Source organism: Lithobates pipiens, unplaced genomic scaffold (genome assembly GCF_037356315.1).
Source record: "Lithobates pipiens isolate NorthernLeopardFrog02 unplaced genomic scaffold, aLitPip1_a1.2 Scaffold_22, whole genome shotgun sequence".
Classification (NCBI taxonomy): Eukaryota; Metazoa; Chordata; class Amphibia; order Anura; family Ranidae; genus Lithobates; species Lithobates pipiens.
In genome coordinates, this window is record NW_027507784.1 from 193,395,512 (window position 1) to 193,413,593 (window position 18,082).

Consider the following 18,082-nt stretch of genomic DNA (forward strand, 5'->3'; position numbering starts at 1 on the left):
TTGAGTACATCCGTCAATATACCGCTTCCTCCAGTCTGAACATAGATATCAGATATTATAGCGCCTATTGCAACCAAGAACTAGGCATGACTCGTTTGGCTGTAAAATTACAACAACCTACATATACTATATACATTATGTTAATTATCCACTTGGTTGACTCAGACGTCTCATTCCAGGTCAGACTTGCAGACTTCAAGTGCACCAAAAACAATACACATTTTTACAAGTATAAACCCATCCCACAATGGTTTGCTAGCAGACAGACAATAGGTGAGGTAATTACCACTATTAGCAATACAAACGGTGATCTCCCCCCTCCTCAGCCTAGGAAACCCAGGGATTTCCAGCTCTCATTCCATATTTCTTTTCACATAATGTATATCTGTCCACTGAGTCCAAGCTGGCAGAGACTATCATGGCCTCCTTAACTAGTTGCTGACCGCCGGCTGTCAAATGACGGCCAGGCGGCGCACCTATTGTGGCGGGAGGCTGTCATATGACGGCCTCCCGTTTGAACAGGGAATGCGTGCGATCGTGCGCGCGCATCCCTGTTTCTTCGGTGGCGGCATGTCACGGAGACGCCTCTCGCCACCGAAAGGAGTGAACAGCCATTGGTTATGGCGGTTTACCACGTGATTGGCCGTGATGAAGTCACAGGCGATCACAGATGTCACACCCCGACTGTTCACGGCGCATGCGCGCAATCGTCGCTGGCAGCGTGTTCCCCGGGAACACTGCTCGTCACCGACGCTGGTAAACAGCCATTGGCCGGCTGTTTACCCACGTGATTGGCTGTGATCCTTTCACAGCCAATCACTAAAATGTAAACAAACCGCGGTAACAAGATGTTACCGGGTTCTCCTCCTCACACTCCGATCGTGTGTGAGGAGGAGATTGCGGTAACCGTTACCGCCTACAGTACACATCAAGCACACTGATTGCCCCCCCCCCCCCCCCCAATAAAGAGGACCTGTCACCACCCCTCATAGTACCTGTCAATCACAGTCCATCAGAGTACCTGTCACGGCCCATCAGGGTACCCGAGTACCTGTCACGGCCCATCAGGGTACCCGAGTACCTGTCACGGCCCATCAGGGTACCCGAGTACCTGTCACGGCCCATCAGGGTACCCGAGTACCTGTCACGGCCCATCAGGGTACCCGAGTACCTGTCACGGCCCATCAGGGTACCCGAGTACCTGTCACGGCCCATCAGGGTACCCGAGTACCTGTCGCGGCCCATCAGGGTACCCGAGTACCTGTCACGGCCCATCAGGGTACCAGAGTACCTGTCACGGCCCATCAGGGTACCCGAGTACCTGTCACGGCCCATCAGGGTACCCAAGTACCTGTCACGGCCCATCAGGGTACCCGAGTACCTGTCACGGCCCATCAGGGTACCTGTCACGGTCCATCAGAGTACCTGTCACGGTCCATCAGAGTACCTGTCACAGTTCATCTTAGTACCCGAGTACCTGTCACAGTCCATATGAGTACCTGTCACCAGGCCATCAGAGTACCCGAGTACCTGTCACCAGGCCATCAGAGTACCCGAGTACCTATTTGCAGCCCATGTCTCATAGAATATATGTTGGGGTGTTTGCTTGCCAAAATGGGGTCATTTTGTGGGTAATTTCACTGTCCTGGTGGTCCAGGACCTTCAAAAGTGTGATAGGTAGGAATGAAATGAGATGTGTCATTTATGCTCCTAGATTGCCTGAACGTACTACTTCAATGTTCGGCCCCTCTATGTGGCCAGGCTGTGTAAAAGTCCTACACATGTGGTATCGCCATACTCGGGAAGAGTAGCAGAATGTATTTTGGGGTGTAATTTTTTTTTATATACATGCTATGTGTTAGAAATATCTTATAAATTGACAATTTTTTGTGTAAAAAAAAAAAGTGTTTTAATTTTTTTTCCACATATTCCAAAAACTTCTGGAAAAAAATTAACCATTCAAAAGACTCATTATGCCTCACAGATTGAGGTGTGAGGGTGTTTGCTTTCCAAAATGCGGTAATTTTATGGGATGGTGATGGCAGCATCATGGTTTGGGCCTGCTTTTCTTCATCAGGGACAGGGAAGATGGTTAAAATTGAGGGGAAGATGGATGCAGCCAAATACAGGACCATTCTGGATGAAAATCTGTTGGAGTCTGCAAAAGACCTGAAACTGGGATGGAGATTTATCTTCCAACAAGACAATGATCCCAAACATACAGCAAAATCTACAAAGGAATGGTTCACAAATAAACATATCCAGGTGTTAGAATGGCCAAGTCAAAGTCCAGACCTGAATCCAATCGAGAATCTGTGGAAAGAGCTGAAAACTGCTGTTCACAAACGCTCTCCATCCAACCTCACTGAGCTCGAGCTGTTTTGCAAGGAAGAATGGGCAAGAATTTCAGTCTCTCGATGTGCAAAACTGATAGAGGCATACCCCAAGCGACTTGCAGCTGTAATCGCAGCAAAAGGTGGCTCTACAAAGTATTAACGCAAGGGGGCTGAATAATTTTGCACGCCCCACTTTTCATTTTTTTATTAGTTAAAAAAGTTTCAAAAATCCAATAGATTTCGTTCCACTTCACAATTGTGTCCCACTTGTTGGTGATTCTTCACAAAAAATAAAAATTTTATATCTTTGTTTGAAGCCTGAAATGTGGCAAAAGGTTGAAAAGTTCAAGGGGGCCGAATACTTTCGCAAGGCACTGTACATGCTATGTGTTAGAAATATCTTATAAATTGACAATTTTGTGTAATAAAAATAAAATGCGTTTTTAATTTTTTTCCACATATTCCAAAAACTTCTGGAAAAAAATGAACCGTTCAAAAGACTCATTATGCCTCACAGATATACGTTGGGGTGTTTTCTTTCCAAAATGGGGTCATTTTATGGGAAATTCCATTGTCCTGGTACTCCAGGGCCTTCAAAAGTGTAATAGGTGGTTGAGAAATGAGATGCGTCATTTTTGCTCGTAGAATGTCTGAAGGTACTACATCAATGTTGGTGCTCTGTATGTGGCCAGGCTGTGTAAAAGTCTTACACATGTGGTATCGCCGTACTCAGGAAGAGTAGCAGAATGTATTTTGGGGTGTAATTTGTTGTATGCATATGCTGTGTGTGAGAAATAACCTGATAATATGACAATTTTGTAAAAGAAAAAAATAATAAAAAAAATCTTCATATTGCAAAGAATTGTGGGAAAAAATGACAACTTAAAAAAACTCACCATGCTACTTACTTAATACCTTGGAATGTCTACTTTATAAAAAGGGGTCATTTGGGGGGTATTTGTACTTTCCTGACTTGTTAGTGTCTCAAGAAATGAGATACACCTGATGTACTGAAGGCCTGATCAGATGTAATCAATTTTCAGCGATTGGCACCATAGTTTGTAGACTCTAACTTTCACAAAGACCAAATAATCCAGGGGTTGACAAATTTGCTTGGAATCTAGGAGCCAGCTAAAAAAGTTAAGAGCCAGGTCCGTGATGGCGATCTGGACCGGTCCCTGGCCTGACATGGAGGCGAGTGAGGGGAAGATAGCGCCCCCAGCCCCCCACCTGTCTCCAAGTCATTGCCCATGGCTCTAAGGCTGCTTCCACACTGGGGCGGGAGCGGCGTCGGCGGTAAAGCGCCGCTATTTTTAGCGGCGCTTTACCGTCGTTTTAGCGGCGGTCTGCGGGCGCTAGCGGGGTGGTTTTAACCCCCGCTAGCGGCCGAAAAAGGGTTAAACCCGCCCGCAAAGCGCCGCTGCAGCGGCGTTTTGCCGGCGGTATTGCCGCGGTGTCCCATTGATTTCAATGGGTAGGAGCGGTGATTACACCGCTCCTTCACCGCTCCAAAGATGCGGCTAGCAGGACTTTTTTCACCGTCCTGCCAGCGCAACGCTCCAGTGTGAAAGCCCTCCGGCTTTCACACTGGAGGGAAAGGGGCCGGTTTTTTTCAGGCGCTACACAGGCGCTATTTTTAGCGCTGTAACGCCTGAATACCGCCCCAGTGTGAAAGCAGCCTTAGAGGGACATTTTTTTTTATTTTTATTTTTTTCAAATGACAGTTTTTATAAATTGCATTTTAGTGTAAATATGAGATATGAGGTCTCTCTGACCCCAGATCTCATATACAAGAGGACCTATCATGCTTTTTTCTATTACAAGGGATTTTTACATTCCTTGTAATAGGAATAAAAGTGACACACTTTTTTTTTTTTTTTTTTTTTTTTTTAAAGAACAGTGAAAAAAATAAAAATAAAAGTTAAAATAGGAAAAAAATTAATTATTTTAAACACGCCCTGTCCCGCCAAGCTTGTGTGCAGAAGCGAACGCATATATGAAAGCGGTGTTCAAACCACACGTGAGGTATCGCTGCGATCGGTAGAGTGAGAGCAATAATTCTAGCCCTCCTCTGTAACTTAAAACATGCAACCTGTAGAATTTTTTAAACGTTGCCTATGGAGATTTTTAAGGGTAAAAGTTTGTCGCCATTCCATGAGCGGGCGCAATTTTGAAGTATGTCATGTTGGGTATCGATTTACTCGACGTAACATTATCTTTCACAATATAAAAAAAAATTGGGCTAACTTTACTGTTGTCTTATTTTTTTTGTTATTAAATACATTTTCCCCAAAAAAGTGCGCTTGTAAGTCCGCTGTGCAAATACGGTGTGACAGACAGTATTGCAACGACCACCATTTTATTCTCTAGGGTGTTAGAATAAAATATATATATATAATGTTTAGGGGTTCTGAGTAAAGGGAAGGAGATGGAGCTTCCCCTGCCTGCCAGCCTATTAGCTTTGCTGGTTGTAATTCCAACGGCCACCACAAGAGGGCGCCAGATTCCAGAAGGAACCATAGGATCGTAGAAGGCCTCAAAGCCGGGGGCTCAATTACCGGCCGGCGGCGGCGCGGCCCGACGCGATCACGCCGGGGGGGTCCGCGGTGACAGGATACCCCCAGCTGTGATGCCCCAGGCGCCAGGTCGCTAATTCTAGTCGCAAATGCGACCTGGCGCCCGGGTTTTGTCGAGCCCTGAAATAATCTATACTAATGTGGGTTATTTTTACCACAGATAGGTAGCAGTAAAAATTTTGGCCAAAATTTATGAAGAAAAATTACTAATTAGCAAAAATTTATGACCGAAACAAAGAAAAAGGAATTTTTTTTCACAAAATGTAAGTTTTATTTTATTTATAGCACAAAAAATGAAAAAACCCACTAGTGATTAAATACCACTAAAAGAAAGCTCTATTTGTGTGGAAAAAAGGATGCAAGTTTCATATGGGTACAGTGTTGGATGACTGAGTAATTGTCATTCAAACTGTGAGAGCGCTGAAAGCTGAAAATTGGTCTGGTCAGGAAGGAGGTGTAAGTGCACTGTATTGAGGTGGTTAACCACTTCAATACAGGGCGTTTTCACCCCCTTTCTGCCCAGACCAATTCTTAGTTTTCAGCGCTGTCGCACTTTGAATGACAATTGCGCATTCATGCAACACTACCCAAATGAAATTTTTATTTTTTTCCCCCCACAAATAGAGCTTTCTTTTGGTGGTATTTGATCACCTCTGCGGTTTTTATTTTTGGCACTAAAAAACAAAAGATGAGCGACAATTTTTATTTTTTTAACCAAAAATATGTAGAAGAATAGGTATCGGCCTAAACTGAGGGAAAAAATTTTTTATATATATTTTTTGGGGGATATTTATCACAGCAAAAAGTAAAAAAAATAATGCGTTTTTTTTTTTTTTTTTCAAAATTGTCACTCTTTTTTTTGTTTATAGCGCAAAAAATAAAAACCGCAGTGGTGATCAAATACCACCAAAAGAAAGCTCTATTTGTGGGAAAAAAAGGACGTCAATTTTGTTTGGGAGCCACGTCTCTCAACCGCGCAATTGTCAGTTTAAGTGACAGTGCCGCATAGCAAAAAGTGGTCTGGTCTTAAGCCAGCAAAATGGTCCGGTCTGAAAGTGGTTAATGGGATAATTATGAAGCTGCTTTGCTGGGGATACTGATGGAGTTATTGCAAACTAATTTTCTAAGGTTTTTTTTTTTTTCTAGTCATATCAAGAATATCACGTTGCTCGTTCGCTTTTTTTTTTTTCCTGCAAGTTACAACAGCACCATTATCCTGTAGTTTTTTTTAAGATCAAAGATACAACTGTTGGTGTCCTTTGTTAAAGAGGAAGTAAACCCTGATGGGTTTACTTCTTTTTTGTCTCCCTGCAAAGTTAAAGCATAATGGGCTACTATGCATCGCCATTAGCAGCGGCATGCGCCGTAGACAGGGGTGCCTCTTTTTGTAAATATCTCCTAAACCGTGTAACATTCCCATTGTTTGGGGTGGAGGAACTTGACTGGCTTGCATTGGGTCCTGACCTCAGTCCTGACCTCAACCCGATAGAACACCTTTGGGCTGAATTAGAGTGGAGACTGCGAGCCAGGCCTTCTTGTCCACATCAGTGCCTGACCGCACAAATGCCCTTCTGGAAGAATGGTCAAACATTCCCATAGACACACTCCTAAACCTTATGGACAGCCTTCCCAGAAAAGTTTTTAAGTTCATGTGTGTGTAAAAACTGGCGTCCCAATACTTTTCGGTAATATAGTGTATTTGGATATGATATGCCTATGTACAGTATGTATGGTCAGTTAAATCAATATGTTCAATAAAGTCCTCCTTTTGCCTCCCTCCTCCTTTGACTATGTTAATGATTTGTGAGTGCACTTGGCGGGATTAGGTTCTGAGAAGTGGGTCTCCTGCACGCATAAAATGTCTGCTTTCTGATTTAAGGCTTCACGCCATAGGAGAGATCTTTTAAAAGGGCTATTGAGGCCCTTAGAATTAAGGGAGACGATCGTAAGCGACATTTCAGTGGGGTGGTAAGGTTAAATAGCGATGGTCTGCACAGTACCAGGGGGGGACAGTCTCCAAGAGAAAGAGGAGAGGAGGAGCAAAGAGTAACAGAGGGAAGAGAGAAAACAGGAGGGGGGAGGGACGGGGCGAAGAGGGGGGGAAAATAAGCGTTGCACGAGTTATTGCAATACACAATAGTGAATAGGCAGTAAGCTGGATCAGAGCGGGCAAAACGGGCCCGATCTGAGCCAGCAGAGTTAAAGCTATGCAAGTAAAGCAGTAATAAAATGACGTATCTTATATATCAAAATCAGGTAGAACTGCAAGATATTCAAAAAATAGAAACCAATAGATGTGCTTAGCACATCAACAATTGTGGAGCGTGGAAGGGACAAAACATCTGCTTCCACTCCTCCACACCATGACGAGAACTGCAAAACGTATTATAAGTAAGGAACCATCTATAAAAAGTAAGAACAAGTAACAGAGTGCTGCACTGTACAGGCAAGCGACTTGCGATTAGGCCAGAGCGTGGGGCTCCCACAGGTTAGCAATCTTTGAGGATGGCCTTGCAGGTGGGGTGCGGGGAGGCGCCTGAGTTATCAGGCCCCAGTTAAGAAGCTGCTTGAGGCCCTCCTTAGGCGATAACATAGCGACTTTTTAACAGTTTAACAGGATATCCCCATTTGTAGGGGATTTTTTGTTCGTTGAGAACAGAGGTGACCGGTAAGAAGGCCTTGCGAGCTTGGGAAGTAGTCGCCGAAATGTCATTAAAAAGTGACACTCCATGGAAGGGGTCTGGAAGTGAGCGCAGGGCCCTAGATGCTCGCATGATCTCCTCCTTGATATGGAAAAAATGCACCCTGGCTAGGATGTCTCTGGGGACAGAGTCCGGGAGGTGCTGCGGTTTGTGGATCCTGTGTGCCCTGTCTATAAGCATGTCTTGTGTCGTCAGCGTAGGCCCTAGTTTGCGGAACAATTGATGTAAATAAGCCACGATTTCTGTGGCTGCAAGCGATTCAGATACCCCCCTCACCTTAATATTGTTTCTCCTCGAGCGGTCCTCGAGGTCTGCGATTTTAAGACGGAGCTGGGTGACCATGGCAGCTTGCTCATCCTGCACGTCCACCATACTATTGTGAGCTTTAGTGGCTTCTGACAGATGTTGTTCTATATGGTCAGTGCGTTGCTCTAGTGCGGTGACTTTTTCCTGCATATGGTTGAGAGAAATTTTTAAGTCTCTGTGCAGCTCAGTTTGTAGGGATAGCAGCATTGCTTTTAGTGAGTGTTCAGAGGCTGGGTTGTCTGAGGTGGGGTACGCAGCGAGAGACTGTGTAGCTGGGTTGTCTGGGCCTATGGAACTACAGGACTCAGCGCCATGCTGCTTCTTAGTGGGAGGCTGTTTGTCAGGGGAGAGTGATGGAAACTCTGCTAGCCTCTTACCTCTGTCCCCAGGGGAGATGGAGTGCTCTGTGGTCTGATCCATCCCTTCTTCCAGGGCCTGGAACGGTGGAGAAGCTTCCGCAGGGCTGCCATGAGGGAGCCTCAGGTTTCCCGGGTCCCGGTCGGCGCCATTTTGAGAATCCTGCTGCGAGGGCCTCATGTAGAAATCCAGGAGTCTGCGGGGTCCTTTGAGCTTGCCTTTCTTTTTGGACATAATCCGGAGACTTTCCGGTGTGTGTCTGACCGGGCAGCAGTCCGTTCGGGTAGCGGGAGATGGCTTTCAGCGCTGTAATGCGGTGTGGAGGAGCGGAGCTGAGCGTTCAAGCGGCCATCTCTCTCAGAGGCCAGGCCACGCCCCCCCTATGTTAATGATTTGTATTACGACCTTAAGAAAATTGCTTGTGAGAATTGTAACAAAATAGAGAACAGTCAAGGAGATGTATAACTCGGGACCCTGGAAAAGAAAACTGATAACCCTGGCTTTTGGTAACTGCCTAAAAAGAAAATTATCTGTAGTCTGACCCGATAGGGTCAATATGATTGTAAATTTAAACTTGTTAACCACTTCATCCCTGGAAGCATTTAGCCCCTTCCTGACCAGAGCGCTTTTTGTGATGTGGAACTGCATCGCTTTAACTGACAATTGCGCGGTCTTGTGACGTGGCACCCAAACAAAAGCGACATCCTTTTTTCCCACAAATAAAGCTTTCTTTTAGTGGTATTTGATCACCTCTGCGGTTTTTATTTTTTGCGCTATAAACAAAAAAAAGGGGCAACAATTGTGAAAAAAAAAAGTTTTTTTTTTTTTTTTTTCTTTACTTTTTGCTATAAATATCCCCCCCAAAAAAATAAAAAAAACAAAAAAACAAAACCGAATTACTTTCTCAGAGGTAGAGGCACCTCTACACTGAGAACCGAGCGATTGAACACCGCTTAGCTTGGTTCTCACAGCTCTCCGAGCAGAGCGCTGCTGACTGTAAATCAGCAGATCTCCGCTGTGCTCCCTCCTCGCTCACTGGAGCGCTGAGCTGTGAAGGGGCAAGGAGCGGCCAGCTCAGGCTCTCAGCAGCTTGCTGGGAGGCTGAGATGGATGTTGGTCCAGGCACCTGGCGGATCCAGACTTCCATTGTCGGGATGACGCATTGCCTGGACTGTTTTCTGTGATGTCCGCAGAGAGAGGACTTCAGTCTAAGGCTACAACTAATGATTATTTTCATAATTGATTAGTTGGCCAATTATTGTTTTGATTGTTTTTAATAAAAGTGTGGTGTATAATTTAATATGTAAAGTTTAAAAAAAGGCAATTTATTCTTAAATATCTATAGCCAGTGATAAATATAAATATATAAATAACCAACTATATAATTGGGGAGCAACATCTGTAATCCACTCTGAGAACAGACAGTGTGTATATATATATATGTGTGTGTGTGTGTGTGTGTGTGTATGTATGTATGTATGTATGTGTGTGTGTGTGTGTGTGTATGTGTGTGTGTATGTGTATATATATATATATATATATATATATATATATATATATATATATATATATATATATATATATATATATATATATATATATATATATATATATATATATATATATATATATATATATACATACATACATACATACACACTATTGGAGGTCAAATCTGGTAAATATCAGACTCAGAGATAACATTTTTTATTTAGACTCCTTTCACTCTGGGGCGCATGTAATGTGGCTTGCCTCCATGTAAAAGTTTACATTAAATGTAATATTAATGCCTTCTATTATCTTCAGTCTATCAGCCTCCATCTTCTCTGGGTTCAGATGCTGATCTTCCTGCACAGTCTTTAACCATTTAAGGACCGCCTCACGCCGATGTACGTTGGCAGAATGGCACGGCTGGGCACAAGCCCGTACCTGTACGTTTCTTTTTAAGTGCCCAGCCGTGAGTCTCCCCTATTTTGTAAACGCTATAACTTTTGCGCAAACCAATCAATAATTGCTAATTGTAATTTATTTATTTTTTATGTAGAAGAATACATATCAGCCTAAACTGAGGAAATTTTATATATGGGTATATTTATTATCGCAAAAAGTAAAAAATATTGCATTTTTTTTTCAAAACTGTCGCTCTATTTTTGTTTATAGTGCAAAAAAAAAAACCGCAGAGGTGATCAAATACCACCACTATTTGTGGGGAAAAAAAGGACGCCAATTTTGTTTGGGAACCACGTCGCACGACCGCGCAATTGTCAGTTAAAGCGACACAGTGCCGAATCGCAAAAAGGGGCTTGGTCCTTTGGCTGCAAATTGGTCCGTGGCTTAAGTGGTTAAAGTATTTTTTTTTTAAAACAAATATGTTCTACTTATCTTCTCTGTGTAATTGTTTTCCACAGAGCAGCCTTGATTCTTCTCTTCTGGGGTCCCCCACCAATGTTTGTGGTGCCTCCTGCCTTTAGAGTGCCCCAAAATCAAGCTGAAAATTATAGTACAGCGTGCCCCTATAGCAAGGTAAAAAAAAACTTCTGCCTTTAGACCCACCCACTTCCTGCCCGGGACTACATGTTCCATGGGGCCTTGCTCCTCTCACATTCACAAGTTCTGAGCCACTTACTGACATGTATGGACGGTGTGCTGAGCTGTATGTGTGTTGCACTGTATTTCCTGATATGTTAATCGATTAGTTGTTTCAGCTCTACTTCGATCCGCTCTCTGCTGAAAATGGGTCACAGGAGTGCAAAACGAATGGCAGTTCTGTGATCCATAGGAGAAGCCCAGCCAAACGAGCTTTGGCAGGACTTCGCCTTTAATTGGTATTGGGTTTTTGGACTGTGGTTTCCCCTTTTTCCACACATCTACCTAGTCTGCTGATGATTAATAGTGCAATAATAAGACTTGATCCTAGCACACTTTGCCATTTTATGTTGTACAAAATGGAAAAATCAGTTTTGGTCATTTGGGATTTTTATTTTATTTTAATTTTTATTTATTTTTTTGTATATTACATGTTTGAATATTTTGTGATATTTATTTAGATTGTTTAAGTAGATGGGCTTCTCAGATGGTGGAAGATTGAATGAACAAAGGAAGAGTAAATTCATCTTTTCCCCTTTCCTGTTTGTCTCGATAGTACTTAACGCATTGCTGTTTATTTACAAGATGGCTATGATTGAGGCTTTTTAGCAGAAAAGCATTACCAGCCTTGTCGCTGTCAAATGGTGTAAAGTTTTAACCAAAGGATTCAAAGTTTATAGCCAGGCTTCAGCATTTTCTGCTTTTGGATGAATCTGATGGGCATACAGGAATGCAGCCATTGAGCCGACATTAATCAACTATAGGCTACATTGGCTCAGAGGCAGAACTCATTTCTATTATATATTGTACTGGCATCTATACAACTTGAAGTTATATGTGTGTGTGTGTGTGTGTGTGTGTATATATATATATATATATATATATATATATATATATATATATATATATATATATATATATATATATATATAAAATATCTCTCTCGAAGAAGAATTGTATTTTCAGCCTAACGTGTGTTTTTTTTTTTTTTTTTTTTTTTTTTTAAACAGAAAGGGCCTTTCTCGCTCTAAATTCAGGCTGATGGACTTGACATCATGGGTCATCATTCCTTTCCTTATTGGCAGTATTGGAATCTATAGTCTGTTCAAAGTCTTACAGAAGCTACGCAGCAGTGCTTATGTCCAAGATGCCGTGGTTGTTATCACAGGTGCCACCTCTGGCCTGGGCAAAGGTAAACATGTGAACAGAGATTTCATAGCTTGTTCTAGGCTGGGGATTAAAAATGATTTCTAATGCTCGTTCTTTAAATTCAAACAAAATGCATCTGAAAGCATGCTGTGTGTTCCCATTTAGAAGATAACTAATGCCGCGTACACATGAGCGGAATGTCCGACAGAAAAAGTCAGACGGAAGCTTTTCATCGTATATTCCGATCGTGTGTATGCCTCATCTGACTTTTTTTTTTTACGAAAATTCTGACCAACCTAGAAATGGAACATGTTTTAAATATTTCCGACGGAACTAATTTCTATCGGGAAAACCATTTGTCTGTATGCTGTTCTGACGGACCAAAAACGACACATGCTCTGAAGCAAGTATGAGACGGAAGCGCTCGGTGTGGTAAAACTAGCGTTTGTATTGGAGCTAGCACATTCCTCACGCTGCTAATTCTGTGATCTTTTAATGCAGTACATTCTTTTCTTCTTTAGAATGTTGGAAGAATTAAGTTGTTTTGCTGCTCATATTCACACAGAGTTCTCACAAACTTCTTTCTTCATTATTTATTCTCATCTCATGACTAATATTCTATTTTTTAAAAGCCCGATCTCCATAATAATGTTTACAATAATTTTTTATGCTCATCTTATATAATTTTTTATTTCATCAAGATTTATTTTACGATTACTTAAATTATTTCTCTTACATTCACTGACTTACACAGCTCCTTTACTTAGACCATTGGGTTGTTACGCCACCTTCAGGAGAGGACTAGGCAGAACATGTTAACATGTACAAAAAAACAGAACTTTCTAGTTCCGTGCCTTCAGTAACAACCCCCTATCCTGCATCCTGCAGCCTCAGTTTTTTTCTGCCTAGTGAAGGAGATGGACCCAGGAACCCTACGGGCCCATCGCTCTGTGGATTGTTTTTCTGCAGGAGTTTGCCTTTTTGCGCAAGATTAAGATCCTGTTATCTGCTATCAACAGCCGGCTGGGTGACAGGCTGGATACCCTTATCCTTGTAGTCTCCCCAGCCTGGCCAGCGAGTGTGTGCAGACCAGAGCTCCGCGCTGGGTCGGCCACGACATGCCCCTCAGGCTTCAGGAGCGGCCGGTGAGCGCAATGCTCCGGGGCACACATATGACCGGGCTACTGATGTCTGCATCACAGTGTGCCGGGCCAATAGCCACCCCATACTGATCGGAGAGTGGGTCTGTGATGGAATATTCCCCAGCTCATCAGGACTGGTAAGTACAGCTCTCCCTGCCTCGGTGGGGCTGAGCAGCTGGGCATTCCCTGGGAGGTCTATTCAGGGGTCCCTCTCCTCCCTCTCTTCTCTCCCTGTCCCTATCTTCCCTCCCCCCTCGGTGATGGTTGCAATATAAGCCCTACCCCCAAATAATCCCATCCCTGTTTACCCGAAAATAAGCCCTACCTATCTTTTTTGAGGGGTAGGGCTTATATTGCAGCCATCACCGACAATCGCGCTAGGTCTTATTTTCAGGGAAACCGGGTAGCAGACCAGTTAGTGCAAGGCCTTAAGTACATTTGTGACGCAGCCCTGGATACCCTCCCTCTGTTATCCAGGGCTTCAGTGTCAGCAGTGGTGCTGAGTCACCTGATTTGGTTAAAATGCTGGCCGGCTGACCAGGCATCTAAGAAAGCCCTGACGGATCTACCCTTCCTTGGTGAGCCTCGTTGGATGACCTCATTAAGAATGTCACGGGTGGGAAGAGTACATTACTCCCACAGACCAGGAAGACTAACGAGCCACGCCGTAGGCAAGGGACCTCATTCTCTGCTCATAAACGGCTTTTCCGTCCACCCTTGGCTTTGGCTAAACGTCCCCATCACGAGAGAATGACCTTTTGAAGGACAAAAGTGTCCCTGGAACCGCAAGCCTGTGAGCAAAAGTGCTAACCCATGAAGGTTTGCCCCCGCCCATCTCGCGGTGGGGGGTCGCCTTCAGGAGTTTGCAGCCCTGTGGGCCTCTCGGCTGTCTGACCAATGGGTCTGCGAACTGATTTCCTCTGGCTACAAGATAGAGTTCCTCTCTTGGCCGCCAAACAGATTCTTCCCTTCCAGCATACCCTTACTCCCGGCTCACCGGGAGGCCCTCCTGGGGGCGGCAAGGGACCTGCTAAGTCGCGGGGTGATGGTACCTGTTACGGAGTCGGAAAGGTTCCAGGGGGTTCTACTCTAATCTGTTTGTGGTCCCCAAAAAGGAAGGAGTATGTCCAATCTTGGACTTAAAAGCCCTCAATTGCTTCGTGAAAGTACAGAGGTTCAGAATGGAATCGGTTCGCTCAGTAGTCACTGCACTCCATCAAGGGGACTTCCTGGTGTCTTTGGACATCCAGGACACGTACCTGCACATATCCATATGCCTCCGGCATCAGAGGTTTCTGCGATTTGCAGTTGGGGACGCCCACTACCGGTTTGTGGCTCTTCCTTTTGCCTTGGCATCAGCCCCCCCTGATGCAACAAAAAGGAGGAGGATGGAGCGCTGGTGGGAGCTGCTAGTGTACTATCATAAGATGGTTGATAAAATATGGGGATGAGAAAAGCCTGGGGGGGGGTTTTGTCTGGCAATTCAGAACAGTTTTTACAGTTCAGACTTATGTTAATAAGTTCTGATGAATGTTTTGAGTGGCACCCGGCTCCAGAGAGCAGAAGAGACTCTGTAACATGGGAGAAAAGAGAGGTAGAGCAGCGCCGCTCTGAGAGTAGTATGTCTATTAAAACATGGCTTTATTTATAATTTAAAAGATGTACACTCACATTGAGTAGATAAAAACAAGCATAATAGATCTCCGTGGCCGTCCTCAGCTATCATCCGGTGTGCCCTGCTGGGCTGTAGTAGGGAATCAGTCCCCAGGCCCTTACGGTGGTGTCCGTCGCTCCGGGGTGTGTGTGTCCTACAATGAGAACGTCAGCCGCTTGAGATCAAGGGGCGTGGTTACAGCGCTCGCATTTGGAGCATGCGTGTTCCTTCATCAGGCATTGCAATCGCTCAAGTGTGTAAGGCGGTGACTTGGTCGTCCGTTCACTTTTACAAAATTCTACAAAGTAGATGTAAGCGCATCGGCTGATGCCTGTTTTGGCCGGAAAGTTTTGCAGGTTGTTGCAATTGTACTTATTTTTTTCTGTTTTTTTTTTATAAGAAAATACAGTTACCTTGAGTATAATGGTTTCAGCATTCCATATCAATGAAGACATCGTATTAACATCTCTGTGTTCTAAACCGACACATCCTAAAGAGGTGGCCCTTCATTCCCTGGACGTGGTCCAGGCTCTAAGGGTATATTTGTCTGCCACGGCTCCCTTTCGGAAGTCAGACTCTCTGTTCGTTTCTGTTGCTGGTTTGAAAACAGGGATGGTGGTCTCGTTGGCCACCATTTCCAGGTGGATCAGACAGATTGTGGTCCAGGCCTACACCCTGAAGGGGCAGGTGCCCCCCTTTCCTGTCACAGCCCATTCCACCAGAGTAATTGAACTTCTTGGGCTTTCCAACATCTAGCGCCAGTCGCTCAAGTGTGTAAGGCGGCGACTTGGTCGTCCGTTCACACTTTTTCAAAATTCTACAAAGTGGATGTAAGCGCATCGCCTGATGCCTGCTTTGGGCGCAAAGTTTTGCAGGCAGTTGTGTAATATTGCAATTCTGCACTCTTTCTTCTGTTTTAAAAAACAGTTATTTTTGTTTATCAATGCACTGTTGCATTTGTTGACCGCAAGTTTCTGATGCGGTTAGTGAGATGGCGACTCCCCTGTTAAGGAGCACCGCTGGTTGTGGGTGAAGTTATGTTGCTGTTCCCACCCCTCATTATGACACTGCTTGGGGACGTCCCTACGGTCAAGATTACTGGAACGAAAGAGAAAATATATATATAACTCACTGTGAAATCCTTCTCTGAAGTTCATTGACGGACACAGCACCCTCCGCTCTTATTGATTTACGTTATACTGCTTGTTGACGTACTGAGCTGCAGGAAGCAGGCTGAGGGGTTATTACCAGAGGTACCGCCACCTGGACGGAACAGTAAAGTTCTGTTGTTATTACATATTCTGCCTAGTTCTCTCCTGAAGGTGGCATAATAACCCTACGGTCAAGATTACTGGAGCGGTGTCTGTCAATGAACTTCAGAGAAAAGGATTTTACGGTGAGTACAAAAATCATATTTTTAAGGATTATTTAAAAAGACAAAAATATAAGGCCCATTTATCAGATTCCTCACCCCCTCTGATGGCACATGAATAAAATTGTATGGGGGGGGGTGGTTTGAGGTGACTTTGGGAGCCAAAAAAAGCCTCCTGCACTCTGCCTGAATTTAAGGACACACATAACATTTTAGGGGGTGTTTCGGGGAAAGCAGTACAATGGAGCTGACAATATACATTAAGGGACTAGGCTATAGGTATATATGGGCCCAGGATAACATGCTGCAGAGGTTAGTGAAGGCAAATATGCATGTAGGCCAAAAAAGGAGCATTAAAAGCTTCCAACATGCATGAGGATAAAGGGGACATTCACAGCATATTCCAATCATAGTAATTAGGGAATGATGAAATACAATACATTAGGAAACATTAAATACATATAATGTGAAGTTAAAGGAGAAAACTTTACTTTTAATATAGTCCTTCTGTAGGACCTGAATGATGGCAGAACAGGTCTCTGGAATAATGATCCCCAGAGCCTGGGGGAAGATGCCTGTTGAGAACTTGAGATCCTGGAGACTTCTCCCAGTCGCCAAGTACCGCAAGGTGGTGACTAGCCTCTGCTCCTTAGTGATGGCTTGCCGCATGCAGGTATCCTGCCTGCTAATATAAGGGGTGAGCAAAGCCAACAGACGGTGAATAACGGGGTCCTTTATCCTGAGATAATTCCTGAAATCATCAGGATTATTCTCCTGGATCTCATGAAGCAAAGGCATGTGCCAGAATTGGTCACGCTGCAGTAACCAATTCTTGGTCCATGATCTCCTCCTCGCCCTGTTCATGGCCTGGGCTCGGGTCAAAGTATGAACCCCAACACCAAGCCCCCACATAGCACGAACTCTACAACGAGTACGTACCCGCACCATAGTTTCAAAACTGTCGGCTGGTCAGAACGCACTGAAGTACAGCAAGTGCCTGTGAAGAGCGAGCTGAAAGTCAGTAACGAGCGGACAAGAATGCACTGAAAAACAGATATGAGCTGACTACACACCCTGTATTCCAGATACAAACCCACAAGCACAAACTGAACAGCAGTAAAACGATTGGAATAAGCACGAGTCTGAAAAGCGCAAGTGGTTTCTGACCAAACTTCTACTAACACAAGATCAGCAGAAGGAGCCCAAAGGGTGGCGCACTGGGTCTTAAACTTCCTTTTTCTAGTCCCGTCGTACGTGCTGTATGTCACCGCATTCTTAACGATCAGACTTTGGTGTGATCGTGTGTACGTACGACAGTTTCAGCGGAACTCTGTCAGAAAAACCTTCAGCATTTATTCTGACGGGAAAACCGGTCATGTGTACGCGGCATAAGAGAAGAGGAGTAAATGGCCGCACACCACCACACAGCTGATGCAAAACAGATACTTAAATATAAAACCACGGCTGCACCCCTGTGTTGATTTAAGCTTTTACCCCCTCCTGCTGACCATCTTGGCACAATCCATTTAAAATCATTAATTGGTAAGCTGACATACCAAAAGATATTTGATTAAAAAAAATATATATAATTTTAATGTAAAAGAAAAGACACCACAAAAAAATAAAGAGGAGAATAAAGAGATTATCTATCAATCCTAAACCAAATTAACAAAATCAAATACAAATCTAGCCAGAATAAATAAGACAATAAAACATTACTACACACTAGTGCAGTATTACCATCTATGGGTCCAATACAACTGTTGCAAGTGTGACTAATGCCACTCAACAAGCTTTTTTTTTTTTGTAAAAAATCTGCAATGTAAATGAATATAAATACAGGGCATACATCACTCAACAGTTAGTGGGCTAGAAATATTTAAAGACAAATACACAAAATGT

General features: G+C 43.9%; 1 protein-coding gene across 3 annotated transcripts in view; it reads left to right on the forward strand.

The window, feature by feature from the left end:
• The window catches only part of DHRS7B (dehydrogenase/reductase 7B), a 158,371-nt gene that overhangs the window by 34,775 nt on the left and 105,514 nt on the right, over positions 1–18,082 (forward strand). For all 3 annotated transcript variants that reach the window (XM_077448776.1, XM_077448774.1, XM_077448775.1), the window contains one exon: positions 11,874–12,055. In XM_077448776.1, the coding sequence (XP_077304902.1) occupies positions 11,905–12,055 (151 nt within the window). In that variant the 5' untranslated portion in view covers positions 11,874–11,904. The remainder of the gene's footprint in view (positions 1–11,873; positions 12,056–18,082) is intronic.